This window comes from Gymnoscopelus braueri (assembly GCF_963280865.1).
Source record: "Gymnoscopelus braueri genome assembly, chromosome: 10".
NCBI lineage: Eukaryota > Metazoa > Chordata > Actinopteri > Myctophiformes > Myctophidae > Gymnoscopelus > Gymnoscopelus braueri.
In genome coordinates this window covers 32281319-32298083 of record NC_137611.1, presented here as the reverse complement: position 1 = coordinate 32298083, position 16765 = coordinate 32281319, and the positions used below count along the sequence as shown (strand labels likewise).

The 16765-nt window shown below is 41.4% G+C and overlaps 1 protein-coding gene across 10 annotated transcripts in view; it reads right to left on the bottom strand.

Moving 5' to 3' along the window:
- The window catches only part of pde4ca (phosphodiesterase 4C, cAMP-specific a), a 75123-nt gene that overhangs the window by 29129 nt on the left and 29229 nt on the right, over positions 1–16765 (bottom strand). For 2 of the 10 annotated variants that reach the window (XM_080440451.1, XM_080440444.1), the window contains exon 2: positions 308–555. The exons of 5 other annotated variants lie outside the window; for them this stretch is intronic. Coding sequence is in view for 2 of the 5 variants with exons in the window: in XM_080440449.1 (XP_080296575.1) it covers positions 16045–16172 (128 nt within the window). In the remaining 3 variants the exon portion in view is untranslated. Of the gene's footprint in view, positions 1–307; positions 556–16044 lie in introns of all 10 variants that reach the window. 3 more of the 10 variants (XM_080440449.1, XM_080440450.1, XM_080440452.1) reach the window with 2 other exon arrangements.

The window sequence follows — 16765 nt, the reverse complement described above, 5'->3', positions numbered from 1 at the left end:
ACACACACACACACACACACACACACACACTTTCATTACTCTACCTGTGAGGACTTTCCACTGATTTCGATTGATTAACTTCCCCTACCCTTCCCACTACATGCTTCATTCTTACACGAACGTGATTCGAACCTTCACCAAAACCTCAGCGCCGTGGCCCTAAAATAGCCCCCAGACGATTTCCCTCATCTCTACTATTCCCACGAGGACAATTTTTGTCCAAACAATGACACGACAACGCTCAACACATATTACATGCACACACTCCCACACACACACACACACACACACACACACACACACTCACACGTCTGGCTCCACCTCTATCCTGAAACGCTACTGTATAGCCAACATTCCTGGGCGTCGGAGAGCCTTCCAGTGAAAGATCATGGGAGAGGTGTGTTACAGCGTGCTATTCAGACAGCTGGCTGCTGAGACACTTGATTGATGGTAACCTGTCAGTGGCCCTGAGACCTGACACCCCGACTGCGTCAGCGCCCAGTCACAGTTACGTCAATCCCATCTGGGCAGCATCAGCATACTGCCACCACAGGACTGAGAGAGGGAGAGAGAGAGATAGAGAGAAAGAGAGAGAGAGAGAGAGAGAGAGACACAGAGAGAGAGAGAGAGAGAGAGAGAGAGACACAGAGAGAGGGAGAGAGAGAGAGAGAGGGAGAGAGAGAGCGACAGAGAGAAAGAGAGAGAGTGAGAGAGGGAGGGAGAGAGAGAAAGAAACAGTCAAAATAAAATAGGAATAAGAGAGATCGAGACCTCCGGAGAAACAGAAGAAAGTAGAGAAAGGGATTAAAAGGAACATGAGAGATAGAGAGACAAAGGAAAACATACAGACGAGAGAGAGAGAGAGAGAGAGAGAGAGAGAGAGAGAGAGAGAGAGAGAGAGGCCTGTAAACCAGGGCAAGCTGTCATCTGAGCTGTCATTCATCATCCTGGTGGCCATCGCTGACACACAGCCTTGGGTAGAATTAGTTACGTAGAATTAGTTACAGCAAAGCAGACCTGCAAAACCGGCTATGCTTTTCACTGAAAAAACATTTGCTGGAAGGACAACAGAAGGTATTACGCGCACAGCAGATAGGTCTTGTTTCGTGATTATCGGATTTCTGTAGCATTACTGTACACATTGTAGGTTTGATGGGAACTACGCGTACACGTTATACAATAAAATATATTAAATACCATTACTATGGCTGCACATCTCCTGTAGGTGAATGCTAAGCAGACACAGCAAAAGAGTGGACATTTAAAATGATTTTTTTTTGGTTGTAATGCTAAGCGCTCTAGTCAATGCTGGGCAAGAGAGAGAAGCGCTTGACTCAAACCGTTTGAAACATTGCTACGTCTGCATGACTCCTCAAGCAACGGGTTGCAGCCAGCAATAGCTGCTGCTTGGAAGGATGTTACATTAGCCTGTAATAGGGTTATTATAGTTAAGAACTTGTGAAATAACGAAAACTACAAAAAACATTTTAGTAAACTGAAATAAATAACCAAACGATAACTAACTGAAACTGTATTGTGTGTTTACAAAACTAACTAAAATCATAGAGAAATTTTATTTAATTTGAGTCTTTGTCAGTATTCAATATTTTCCTAAAGAAATAGAAAAAAAACTGTTTTCCCTGACAATACCATATTCCACCACATAAAACTCACACTAAAACGAATAAAAACTAAACTAAAACTATGCCTTTTCACCAAATTAAAACTAAACTAGCAAAAAACTAATTAGAACTAATTGAAATTGAAAACATCAAGTCAAAAACAAAACAAAACAAATATATAGCTGCTAATATGGGGGCCAAGCAATGCAATATGCAATATGCAACAAATGATAATGCAATATGCACAATAAGCCATAGAAACATAATAGACTGAACTTGAGAGAAAGAAGACCATGTAATCAACAAGTGAGCTTTGGAAACAGCTGAACAGAGTACTGAGGGATTGAGGATATGAAAATGCATGTCTTTATTATGTTGCTTATAATGGCAGATTTCAAACTCTTGTTGCCAATGTATCTGCTTCATCTACATACCAGCCAGGGCCTGGAATGGAACCTGTGACCATCTATTTCCCAGGCATCCTCTCTACCCATTCAGCTACAACAGCCCTGTTTAAGTGTGCTGAAAATCATACACTTTTGCCTTCGGTCATGTGCCATGCCCCTGTTTCGCTATGACATACACAAAATTCAAAATAAATACTGTCAAAACGCCATTTCATGTTGTCTTTAAAAAGTTTACATGAATGAATTAATAAAGTGATGGTTTCTGTGCAGCAATTTAAATTAAGCCTGGACAATTCGTGGTTCAAACCGGCAACTTTATGACTGACAGGTAGACACTCTAGTACTCACCGAGCTACTGCAACCCCAGACTGCCATTGAGAGAATGGAGCCCATGCACAGCTGCTTTTTTATGAAGTCATGCCCTCACAATATTCATGCTATAGCGCCACCCTTTGGCCAATGGTTGTGAGTTTCATTTCTCTGTAGTTTTTCATGACCCTCTTCCATACTGCTGTAAAAACCGACTGCACGGTTAAGCCAGAACTGCAAAAGGTAGTGGAATAATAATAACAATAAAACCAACAGAAACAAAAGGGTGCTTATACATTCAAAACCGTAAAGATAGTAATAGAGGTAGCATCCAATGGCCAGTACCTCAACACAGAGACACAAAGTAAATTCTAGAGGCAGCAAATCAGTGGTGTGACCTATTTGGCAAAGTTCCATCAAGTTACAGATACAGTTTTAATATGTGGTTTGTGGCATTGCTGCACTGCAAAATTGTGTCACTTTAACCCTGAGAGGGTACAAAATTTATCCTTACAAGTCCCATTGCTGTGGGCTGTCTTGGGACAGGACAGGGAAGCATTACAGGGAAGTGAGGGCAGAGAAACAGCACGACACACGCCGTCAATCTCAAACCAAGAATCTAACCCAAGGATGTTACCAGTACATGGTCAATGGCATAATGTAAATGAGAGTTTTAAACAAACAGTTACACAGAGGTTACATGCTAGGTGACATTTCTGGTTGTTTTCTGCTAAATAAGAGTGCTCATTTGAAATGAACACTTCTGTATTATGTGTGGTTGTGTGTGAACTGGTGTTATGGTGCTGCAGGCTCTGACCCCTCACAGGGAGGGGCTGTTTGTTTGTCCTGCCCTTCCTTTGGCATGGGCTTTTCGTCCACAGGCTGAACGGGGGTAGAGGGAGAGGGCCTTTATGAGCGTGCATGTGCCTGCTCCTCGTGCACATGAGCATAGCACTGTGAATAACTCTATCTCCATTCTGAACCCATCACATCCCATCGAGCACTAATCCCTCACTAGGGACACAGCTGAGTCCTTTTCTGCAACACTGAGCTGAGGCCCTGGATTTGATTCTCTGACTAATCTGATCCAGTGACTTTTCTCGCTACCAGGTGTTGCTGTCTCAGCTCACTGCAGTTGCATTTGTTGCCAGGCCATGACCCAAATGACCCAAACTCTTTTTGGTAATTGACTGGATATTGCAGCGACCACAGAATCACAATGTTCTCTGGTTCGATGCCGTCTGGAGACCTATGTCCTTCTCCCTATTTTTGCCCTTCGTTTTCTGCCTCTCAGCTATCCTAACTAAATAAAGCAAAAACTGATTAAATAAATCATGTATAATGTATAAATGACTGCACAACAAGGGGTCATTAATAAACATTATTTTGTATATATCTACTGTAAATACATTTGAGATCAGTAATGATGGTCCATAAAATGTCCATTGTTCCTAATCAGGCAACAGAACAATTATAATTAAAAGAATGTGATGTGTGAGCAACACATAAAATAACTTCACTTACAATCAAGTCAGCACTGAACACAGTGACACATTTTAGGACACACCTCCCAAGGCATTTCACCTAGTTGGCAGAATTCTATGAAAGTGAAAAATAGTTTTGTTTGAAAGTTTTTTGTTGTTTTGTATTTTTTTACAGAAAAGGCAAGCAACTGTATAATGCCAAACATTGACATACACACACTAGGGCTGGTAAATTAATATTAGAATTTCGAATATTCCTCGAATATGGGGAAAATATGTATATTCGAATATGAAAATTAATTAATATATATATACAAACAAAATATATGTTTTATTGCATCCGAGCACTTGATACATTGCTTTTTGTTTTGTCCCTGTCAAATAAACAATAATTTTTTTTTTTTTAATTAATTTAAAAATAAATAAATAATAACAATAATAATATTCGAATATATTCGAATATCTGCAAATTGTTAAGCCAATATTCGAATATCATTTCTGAGGAAAGTTACCAGCCCTAACACACACATACACGCACGCACGCACGCACACACTCACGCACGCACGCACGCATGCAAGCTGCTTTGAAAAACACTCCTGGCTCATATAGCAGACACGGAGGCGATAACATCTGATGGTGTTTCAGACTGTTAATCTGTTTTTGCCTGTTCCAGGTCATGTTTTGGGATGCATAACCAACTGGACTGGTGCCATACAATAGGCAATACATACAGCGTGCACATGTGTGTGTGTGTGTGTGTGTGTGTGTGTGTGTGTGTGTGTGTGTACATATGGTAGGCTCATTATGCATCTCAGTGGCGTGTCTCAGTGTTCCCTCTCTGATTGCTGTAATCACTGTCTCAGAGCACCAGGCTCTTCCTCAGATCTTTCCATTGGAACACAAGCAGATTCCAGCATCACACACTGTCCCGGCCTGCATGTCCCCCAGCACAGGGACCCAGCCACAACCACTTTTACTGTCATGCTTCAGTGGTGGACAAAGTACTCAACCGCAATGCTTGAGTCAAAGTATAGGTCTATACTCCTCCTGGTCAAATACTACTCAACTACAATTGAAAGTTGCTCTGTTGCATTTGTACTTGAGTTAAAGTACTAAAGTACTTGCCTGTACAATATATAATGGTAAATAAGGGAACAGGGCGATTTCCATGTCATGTGGACACTAATTGCACTCACAGGAAGCTATAGATCTAGTGCTAAAAGAACAATATTTACAGAAAAAATATGCAAGCATAATACAGGAACAATATTTACACTAATACACCACAGGGGAGGGAATGTGCACACAAGCTTGATAAATATAAATGGACATAAATACAGCATAGACCATCAAGATTGTAGAATTTATTACTGGTTCATATCTACTGTCCAGTGCTTAATTGGTTTGAGTCTAGCAAGGGAGGATTGTGGTGCATTTTTCTCACACCATCCTCCCAAAATTCATAATTGAAAGATTTGTTTCACCAAAGAGACAGTGTCTTCTTACATTTAATCTCCACAGAGTACACTGACAAATATAAAGTAATGACTACAAATTGTTATACATGAACTGAAGTGGTTTTAAAATATATTTCAAAGACTGCCACGTATCGCTGCTACTTTTCCAGCACAGAAAATGTAGCAAACAACAAGTGATATATGTGAAATATCTATTTTGGCTCTTGTATAACAAATAATTGTTAAAATGTTTTGTTTGTGTAAATTGTGGCTATCGAGCAGCTTTAAGTTATTAGGAGAAAAACATTTTTTGATTGAAATCTCGAGATTGAAATCTCGTCTAGCGAGACTTCCGTTTTTTTCTTCTTTTTTTTCGGTTGCATAGTGTTCTGTCACTTTATCATCCTAAGATATCATCATAACATCATAGAAAAGGTAAGAAAACCGTGGTCCAAAATTCCCTTTAAAGCAATGTTGTACAATCATGTTTTTGGTGTCTTATAATTCCGTAAGGGATGGGTCTTAAGACAAGATATGAAAATCTAAATTAATTAATTAATTCATCCATTTATTCATCGTAGATTACTGCAAAGCTTTGATTGGTCATTTCATGCATTGTTTTATGCATTATTCATTAGCCAAGCCTCAAAATAATGGAAGACAACTGAAAATGAGAGAAATTCAAACTCCTGCACTGCACAAGTGTCAATTTAAAGTGTAAAAATGTACCCGTATGGAGGTGAGTGTCTTTGCAGTTTTTCTTTCTTTTTTGTTGTACTGTACCCAGTAAAATCCTCAGGGCCCTATTTTCGCCAGTGCCTTACCCATTATCCCTAAACTTCTTTGCCATTTCTTTCTATTTTTAAAAACATTTTCAAAGAGTTCAAATAGACTATCTACAAGCCCACAACGTGTCGATGTAGATCGGCTAGTTGAACTATTTGAAAATGTTTTAAAAATAGTAAAAATGTCAAAGAAGTTTAGGGATAATGGGTAAGGCACCGGCGAAAATAGGGCCCTCAGTGTTAATTCATCCAGTTGAAAATCTGAGTGTACAATTATAACCAAATTCACACAGGACTTTACTATGTACATGTATTTGCCAGGTAAACCCATGCATTTGAATGCTGTCAATACAATCCTGCACTGCTGCATATGATACTTCTATCTTGTGGCTGTTTGGAGGACTGGCAGGCTTCATAAATCAGTGTCTTGGGCACCTGAGATCCCCCTGTAAATAATCATTCATGTGCTACTGATTGTTCTGTGGAAGAGAAGATTGAATCATCTTTGAGGCTGTTAAACAAGTACTGTACTGTACAGACTGACATCCTACATAATGTACATTCTCCGTTGTAAGATCAAGACCATAATGTGACATACATGTGACAATACAGTACACCTCAAATTGGACGCAAAATTCAAAACCATAAAACACCCACTGAAAATACAAATCCATTAACCATTTACTGTAAACCCTATACTTAATTGACCGGGGTCCCCCAGGACTCTATATTAGCACCGCTCCAGTTTGTCCCTACACCAAATCTCTACAGCCAAAAATAACCTCCAGAGTACGGGGTATGCAAGGTTTGTGTGGTTTAAGTGTACGATTGCTTAGTGTCTCCACACAGGCAGTACAAATGTCCATTGTGTTATGGAATACTTCAGGTTTAGAGTTCAACTACTGGTCCTTGCAATAAACCTGAGTGAGCTGGACATCCAGAGGAGCATAATTCATCAGAGTCCTCTTTTCACTACAAACACAGCAAATGGGCCGCATCCGTCTTTCCATGCTGGAGCTGGACACACATGTGGATGTGTGTGTGTGTGTGTGTGTGTGTGTGTGTCATGCATGTGTGTGTTCATATACACTGCACAGACTCTCTGCACTCTCTCACACGCACACACACACGCACGCACGCACGCACGCATGCACGTCCACACGTCCACACAGAGGCCTCTCCTCTGTGTTATTCTGCTGTATCACATAGCAGCAGAAAGAAAACAGAAGAAGTGAGAAGAGAAGAAGGGGACTGGGCTCTGGAGGTGAGAGGAGAAGGGAGACGTGACGAGACCAGAGACCAAGAGAACAGGAGAAGGGAGAGAAGGAAAGTTCACAACATTTGTCAGTGAATTGTTTTTAGTTGGAACACAGCCAGGATGAAGGGAGAAAAGACCAGACCGAGACCACCGACAAAATACACGCGTACGCAGTACAATAGTCCAGCTAAAGTCATACTGTGTAACTTTTTCAATTAAACAAATGTTATTTCCGTTATAATCTTTCATTGGTATATTTTCACGTTAACCATTCCATACTGTAAATGTGTTTTTGACAACACTATTAAACACTACTACTGTATATCATCGCGAGTGTCTGCCCCCGACATACACGGCAAAATGATGTATAGGCACCGAAATGTATTTACGTATGTATTTTAGCGTTAATAAATACAATTTCTGGCAACTTGTTGAGTTCCAAAATCGCATCGGGCGCTAGGACCCTGCAGCATTCCTTATTGAGCGGTACTTCCTCACAGATGAACGCTATAAAAACAATGGAGCTACGAGAGGTGTCTACTAAAATGAATCTTAGACAGTACAACTTCAATTTAACTCTGAGAATGTACAAATGTAACCAAATGGACCCACACACTAGTCAATTTGGATACATTTGTATATTAAATGGATAAGAGGATTTTACTCTGCATTAGCGACTTATAAGTGCTTATATTGACTATAGCTTAAAAATCCATTGATACCTGGAACGCATCTGTGTCACTTTAGATGTCTTTGGCTATTCAAAAATAGCAGATATACAAGCTCATAGCGCGGCACTATGAACTTGTAGATCTGCTATTTTTGAAAAATCTTGAAAAAAAATGTTTTAGATTTTTTTCAAAAAACTGTTAGGATTTAGATTTTTTTTAAAGAATCGCCTCAGGTCTTAAAGGGTTAAAAAGGAGAATTCCTCCCGACGTTTTTCTTACCTTTTAGGATATCCCAGGACAAGTGGTACAGTAGAAAAATGTCATAACTCCATCCTGGGTCCGCCGCAGCTAAAAACCCACGCCTATCTAATGGGACTTGACTAAAATCGCGTATTTTAATAGCCTTTTTATTATTTTTTTGAGAGAGAGATCTGACGTTCATAGTGACAGAACACTATGCAACGTGATTGTCTTGAATGCGCCCCAGCGGTCGTCTCGCTTTAGTGAGACTTCCGGTGAGAAGCTATTAAAATACGCGATTTAGAGCAAGTCCCAGGCGCGGGTTTTTAACTGCGGAAGGTTCCGGGATGGAGTTATGACATTTTTCTACAGTACCACTCGTCCTAGGATATCATAGCATCATGTAAAAGGTAAGAAAAACGTAGGCCGGAATTCTCCTTGGCGATTCTTTAAAAAAAATCTAAATACTAAAAAAAATTAAATTCAAGATTTTTCCAAAATAGCAGATCTACAAGCTCGTAGCGCGGCACTCGGTGCCGCGCTATGAGCTTGTATATCTGCTATTTTTGAATAGCCAAAGACATCTAAAGTGACACAAATGCGTTCCAGGTATCAATGGGTTAAGATTGTGTGCATGCATGTCTGTGGCACGATAACTTTTTTTTGACACTTTGATTCTTAGCCTACAAACATTATTTAGTTTCCTTCACAATCCTGGTTGTCTCTATATTGCAGATCATATTCACATATTTATTCATATTTTCGTGCACACACCATTGCAGTTCATACGACAAAGTTGGTTTGTCCTATGGTCTTGTTGTCCTACAATGGTAGAATGGAACACTGGTACATTTTTCTTTGATATTTTGAACATAAAAACTTTTGATGTCATTTTCTAACAAAAATGTTGTCGGGTAAAGGGGTTACTTGGATTCAGGAAGGGGGTATATATTAAAATAAAAAAGAGAACCACAGCTTTAGACCGCTTGACATGATATCACATGTCTATCTAGGCTTATATGAATATAAATATAATAACTTATAATAGTTCAGTTCAAACTCATGGAGGATTCGAGCCAGTCCATCACACTCCTAAGCAGCCAGCCGCACAGTTTCTGTTAGTTGATCCAGAAAAGAATTCCCATGATCTTGTGGCTGGAATTGTGCTCGTTGGACTGTGAAGTCATTGAGTATTAGTGAAGCATCCATTCAACTGGAGCTGCCTCGCCATGACACAACCCTGGGCCAAAGAACTTACACTGACAAATGACCCAGCACTATATCACGTGTGTGTGTGTGTGTGTGTGTGTGTGTGTGTGTGTGTGTGTGTGTGTGTGTGTGTGTGTGTGTGTGTGTGTGTGTGTGTGTGTGTGTGTACTTTTATTACTATACGTGTGAGGGCCAAATGTCCTCAGCGCACAATTTTTTAAACCGACTTTGTTAGGACAATATTTCCTGGAGAAATGTTTTCTAGAGTTTTAAAATGTTGATCTCCTCACAAGTATAGTTCTACCAATGTGTGTGTGTGTGTGTGTGTGTGTGTGTGTGTGTGTGTGTGTGTGTGTGTGTGTGTGTGTGTGTGTGTGTGTGTGTGTGTGTGTGTGTGTGTGTGCGCGCGCGCGCGCGCGTGCGTGCGTGTGTGTGTGTGTGCGTGCGTGCGTACGTGTGTGTGTGTGTGTGTGCGTGCGTGGCTGCGTGTGTGCGTGCGTGTGCGCATGCACAAGTTCAGAATGATGAAATATCACGGAATGTGAGGACATTTTGCTGGTCCTGATGTTAAAAAAGGGTGTTTCAGGGGTTGAGGCTTTTAGGGTTTAGGGTTAGGATGAGAATTAGACTTCAGTTAAGGTTAGGCCTGCAGTGGAGATGATTGAGGTTAGGATTAGAGGTTACTAGTGCATGTACTCAATGGACATCAGTTGAAAGGACTCACAAGGATAGAATTAGAAGTACAGTGTGTGCGTGCGTGCGTGTCAGTCAGGCCTGCAACCATACAACGGGGGGACCACTTCCTCTTGTCTGTGCACTAGATAAAGGAGGGTCCTCCATGCTCCCAGTGGCCCAAACCACCATTAAAAGTCACTCAGGGACTGATTTAAAAATGTTTCCAGACACATTTATTATGATGACCCCCCCACCCCACCACCACACCCCTGTCTCGTCAGCAGCGGTCTGAGTTATGTTCTGTGGATGGCACGGGATGACTAAATCATTTACTGCAAATGAGGTGTTTGCTGTAATGAGTTTGAAGGATAGGGCTCATTTCGGTGAGACTCCTTTGACCCGGTAACAGTTCGGTAAACATCAACCTCTGGCACAAGTGTTGTATAACTATTTCGACGATTATACTTCTGTCTAAAAACGTATCTTGTAGGAGAGGGAAAAGGAAGAAAACAAATTAAAATCCAAAAGCCTTCCTGACAGGTTTTGGCGACTTAAATACCCAAGCGCGTCCAAGATTCACACACACTGCGATTTTGATAAATCAAGCAGATGGGGATCGCTATTTTTCCCCTCCTGTCCTCCCAGGTTAAGGTGAACACAGGAGGTTCAGCAGCAGTGTTGCGTTTCCAGGAAATGCAATTCTCAAGCTCAACCTCAATTACATCACTCCCATCCGACCTGCCAAAACTGTCGGCTGACTAAGACCCTTAAATCACATTCAATTACACCACGCATAAATCAACCTCTCTCCCTCACTTTGCAACACTGCGCTGCCACACAAATTAAGCTTATACTCGAATGTTTCTGTCAATGTCTCATTTATATATAATCCTTTGGATTTTTCCATTTCTTTCCCAGCTGCTGCAGTGTTCACGATGCTTAATGTCATTGGCACTTCATTTCATACATGGCCTTCTGCAGACAGTGGTGGGGGGAAATTAGATCAATTGGTCTGCTCTGCGGACAGACAGCAGGCTTTACATGGACTATAGAAAGAACAGAGGAACTGGCAAGCAACAATTAATTTAGCTGATTAGCCTGCATTTGAATTCGACTTTGGCAGAAGAGGATAATGTATGAAGTTGGATCCTGGTACGCTTCCTTAAACACAGAAGAACACATACCTTTGTAATTCAATCAATCGTTGCCTGAAGCCTGAAAAGCTGACAGAATATAATCATGGAGAAAAAAACGAAAGGAATCATGTCATGATGTCTGACTTTAGAATCAAACAAAACTTGCTGGCTCGCGGCCCAAAACCTAATTTAAGGATTCATACACTGGCTCGGAGAGATAAATGAGCGCAGGGCGAAACATGAAAGCCAATAAAACTGTAATTCTCCCAGGAATCCAGCAGGAATCCTTGTTATCCGTCATCTTTTAAGGAGAACAGGTGCTACCTCTGCAGCCCCTGGTTAAAGTTCATAGGCGAACCCAACAACCTTGGATAGGCTAAATAAACAACCGCTGGTCCTCCAGAAGGAAAACGAGAGAACAAAATAGAAGTGAAACATGGTATGCACAGTACACAGTAAAACCCTCAGTACTGATTTATCCCATTTGTAACTCAGGGAGTGAACAAACAAATGGAACCAAATGCACCCTTACAGGTCCACTTGGTTCCATTTGTTCGCTCAATAACCGAGGATTTCACTGTGTACTGTATAGGGGAGCAGATGTACCCAACACCTCTATTTGTGTGGTACGTGTTGTGCTCATCCATAACTCACAGTGCACGTAAATGCATGACGTGCATGCCCTCGCCATGAATACCCATCGGCAGAAAAGGGGGTATCGGTGTCTAGGTCTGCTTCATATGCAGTTAGCCTTTAAATCATATACATGAGGGACGTACAAGACCTTCATGGCCGTTGGTGTGGTGACGTCAAGCTGCTCATTTGCATCTTCCTCCCCTTACAGTGCCATCTCCCACACCCTAATAAGCCTCTCCCTCTCCAGGGCCTGGTGTGTGTGTGCGTGTGTGTGTGATGCGCCCATGCACATAATATATGAGAGACTCACTGACCCACTCGGGTCTCCCCAGTTGCCACTTTAACCAGCTCTGATGGTAGGGAGACCTGACTGAGCCTGAGAGAGAGAGAGAGAGAGAGAGAGAGAGAGAGAGAGAGAGAGAGAGAGAGAGAGAGAGAGAGAGAGAGAGAGAGACTTTCAAGGTAAAGGGAGGGTCCATTTCAGTAGCCTTAACAGATTCCACACCAGGAACTGCAGGTCAGGAGGGGTCACATTGTTTAAACATTATGCAACTCCAGGTGACCCCTCCATCGATCCATTATGTGGACCACTCCTTCATTAATGCACTGCTAACATTCTCATACAGCGTGTCCAGGGTTACATTTGCTGGGGGTATATATCCATGCCTCTACTTTTGATATCGCCCCTCTGGTCAGTCCTTTTTTGTATCACAGATGGGGATATGTTTTGTACCTGCTTCTGGTCAGAATTAAATATGTACATGCATTTCCTTCTGTGAAATGTAGAGTGTCTGCTATGTTTTTTTTTTTTTTATGGTTTTTTTTTATGGTTTTTATAATATCACAATTTAATTATGTTAACCCTGGCATCCATATTTGGGGAAAATGTTAAAACATTTTGAAACATTTTCAGTTTTATATATATTTATTTTTATAATAGTAAAAATAGCAGATCAAGTATATAGGGCTTAAGCGGTGACCCCCCCCAACGTTTTTTTTTTACAAATCGAACTCTGACTATTTCTCTCTTTATATCTCAACATTTACTTAATAAAATCTGATCTGCATATACTGCAGATATTGATACTCATATAAACCCCCCAATAATCATTTTTTCCCCCCAATTAAATTAATAAATACAGAAAATAATAAATAAAGCAAAATAAAGTAGAAAATGTAACTCAGAAAGCATTTACCGGGCTCTGCCCCTCTCAGCTCCCCTCTGTGCCCTTATTTGTGAGCCTCCTAACTCTTAACAGCTCCTGGTATTCTGTCACCATTCCTCCTGGTGCACCCTGGGACGTGATACAGTGACCTAAATAAAAGCTACTCCCTGCATGTCTCCCTGGTGCTGTAACTACCCTCCAAGGGACCATTAGGCTACTGTGTTTGCCTCAACCATTGTTCTTCACACCGGGATAGTTACGTATACTGTACGCACACCGCAGCCAAGGGTGGAAGACTCTTCGCTTGACAGCTTTAGTTTCCCCGATATTTCCACATTTTCAGCGTTAGACTCCTAATTCAGGCTATAAGGAGGACATTTTTGCACTAGTCCATATTGGAAAAATAGACCTGCTTGCAGGTTTGTTATATTTCAATCACTATAACCTACCGTATACATATCAGTGTGTCTGTGAAATACATCTACTGCACAAGCTGCTCTCCATGAGAAGACTTGAAATACAATAGAACACATTTTGCCTCAATTAATTACTTAACCACATAAGCCCTGTATATTTAATCATGCGACAAATAGCGGAAATAGCCAATCTATGATGTGAGCTTTGTTTTTAAACTGTTCTCAAAATAGGGGCGCCAGGGTTAATGTGGTTAATAACTGATTTTAATCAAGCTAAACTGCAGTAGGTAATCAATCAATCAAGTCGCAATTGCTTTTTTTCATGGCTTTTACACAGAATTGTTACGGTCTGAGAACGGGGAAGAAGAGAAAAACATGGCTCAAGGAACAAAAGGAATTTCCTCCTTTGCCTAAATATAATCAAAAAGCAATGATACTCTGGCCCTCCAATCTCCCCCATAGTGGTCTATCTGATAAACATAGCCCATGGCTGAGAAAGAGGACATAGGATCTTAATGTAAATAATGCTTTATCTCACAATCAGTCCCTTAAAGCGTCCCTGCTGATAAAGCGGTTTATATGTGACAGAGAAAAAACATCTGGGGACTTTTTCCTGTGAGAAGAATCTGGAGGACAGTAGCAGTAAAGCTTTTTGGCATATGGATATGATATGTATTGCGTGTGTGTGTGTGTGTGTGTGTGTGTGTGCGTGCGTGCATGCATGTGTTTGTGTGTAACTGTATTATGCACTAAGCCTACAGTTTATATTATTCTCTTAGTGTATTACTGTGCTATATGCATGGGTGACTGTATTATATGCCTGTGTGTGTGTGTGTGTGTGTGTGTGTGTGTGTGTGTGTGTGTGTGTGTGTGTGTGTGTGTGTGTGTGTGTGTGTGTGTGTGTGTGTGTGTGTGTGTGTGTGTGTGTGTGTGTGCGTGTGTGTGACTGTACAACAATGTTGACTGTGACTGATGGACTTGCTGGCTATCACAGCAGAAAGAAATCACCAGATCCTCATCTCAACACATTTTCACTGTAATTAACTCTGACATTGTCCATGATGTACTGCAACTACATCATATTATTCCCAGTTAACCTATTTAGACCTGGAACCCCTATACGTTACTATACCTTTCAATCCGGGAACCCCTTTTGGGGTAGTTGTTGCTATGTACAGTATACAGTGTACAGTACAGTACATAAATATTTGTATATGTTTCAGAAAACTTAGGTCAGGATTTAGAAGGCGTAAAAAATGAAAAACCAAGGTTAGAAAATAAGAAACCACACTGTTCTTTCCGATTTGGATCTAATCTGTCTTGGAAAAAAACATTGGCTTAAGTTATTATTATCATCTGCATAATGAACCTTAATAGAGTATTATCATCTTATTATCAGAGCTAGTATACAGTATACACAACCTTGTCACCTCAGTGTCATCGCCAAGACAATTGCTTTGTTTTGAGTCCCTGCAGTGCCTTGACATCAGTTATCACTTTGTAACCGCATGTCAATTCATCAAGTTTACAGAGGACTGTTCTTTTCACCACTCTCTTCACACATGTCTCACTTTTCTTTGCTGTAAAGACTTTCACTGTTGCGACACTTCTCGCTGCAGAACATTTCTTGTGTGCGTTTTCTCACTAAGTGTTTGTTCATTATGAGCACTCTGGTGAAATGAACGGGCCTTTTGTGGCTGTCAGATCGTCACAAACACTAGAATGGTTGGACCAGTGCCCACGCTTCAACAAAAGAGGAGAGTGCAGCAGGTCAAGAAGAAATCTAATAGGAAAACATTTTGACAAATGATGATGTGAACCCAAAACAAGCAATACGGACGAAAGAATGCATTGGCAATAATATTTGATAGCCGGTGAAATACACTGCCAAGGTCATATGCTGTCAGAACAAATGAAGAGAGGATATTCCTTTTTAGCGAGCCTATTTTGACTATTAACCATCCTTAAGACCAGACAATTGTAATTACCTAAGTTAGCCATACTGAGTACTTCAGAACAGACTGGAATTGAAGTTCAATTCCAGAACCTTGAACCTAAATGCCATTATCACTGTTCCCTCACAACTGAACCATGCACTGTCTAAACCAGTGAGACGTGGGGTCTGGGGACCCCCAAGTGTCCTTGAGGGGGTTCCAGGGGGTCCCCAGCAAAATGTGGAACTGTTTAACCACTTTAACCTTATTTTATACTTCAGCTATTTGAAAATAGCTGATCAACAGGATCACAACGTGGTGTGAAGCTTGTAGATCTGTTTTTTAAAGTTTTTTTTCATATATTTTTTTTATTCTGAAGAAAATAAACATTTAGAAAGTTGTTAACAACACAAATCTTATGGGGATCTCTGGTACAACATCTTTTCAGATGGAGATCCGTGGCCAAATACAAATGTTTGCGAACCACTGGTCTAAACATCCAATCTGAATGCGCCATGATCTGTCTGTGTAGTCTGTAGTGTATATTATACAATACAGAGTTAAAGTGTACAAATTGATATGTAAGGCATGTACAGAGAAGTAAATGAATAAAGTGAGAGAAAGGAGCACGTAATTACCGCCGGCGTTTCTCTATGATGTCAATGGGGCTGTTGACGGCACATGGAGAGCCCCATATGTTGGCAGGCCGTACGCTGATGCTGCGTTCCACCGAGAAATAGTATCCACAGTTCGTTGGCACACTCATTTTTCCTTGTCTCTCTCTCTCTCTCTCTCTCTCTCTCTATCTTCAGGTCAGGGGCCGCTGTCATCCACGCTGGAGCGGCTCGGCTCTGTCAGGCTCCCCAGGAGTTCTCATTCCCTTCCACGGTGGCCGGTCAGCGCTTCAGGACGGCTGGCTTCCGAGGAGGACCAACGGTGACGGTGGCGGTGGCGGCGCTGTCCATGGTGATCTGCTGTCGGTTTGAGGGAGAAAACTGTCTCGGGGGGGGAATTGCATTCCTCTACAAGGGTTCAAGATTTATATCGCAACGTGGTCCTCGGTTCGGGGCGGGGAGGGATTATTAAAAGATGCACCTGGACTGATTCCTGCTGCTGCATGGGTTCAGACCCCACAGGTCACACAGACTACCCCTGCTCCTGTGTATGGTCTCACAGAAGCTCCTGTTCTTGTTTGTCCTGTCGGGTTCTTTTGTCTTCCAGTGCAAGCCACAGAAAACGCTCCTTTTCACTGTGAGCGGCGCTCCGTTCATCAGTCACAACGTGCGACTCAAGTCTAAATGCAGCGCAGCACGCCACGGCTCCCTGCTTCCCCCTTCTCTGTTTCTATCTGTCTCTCTT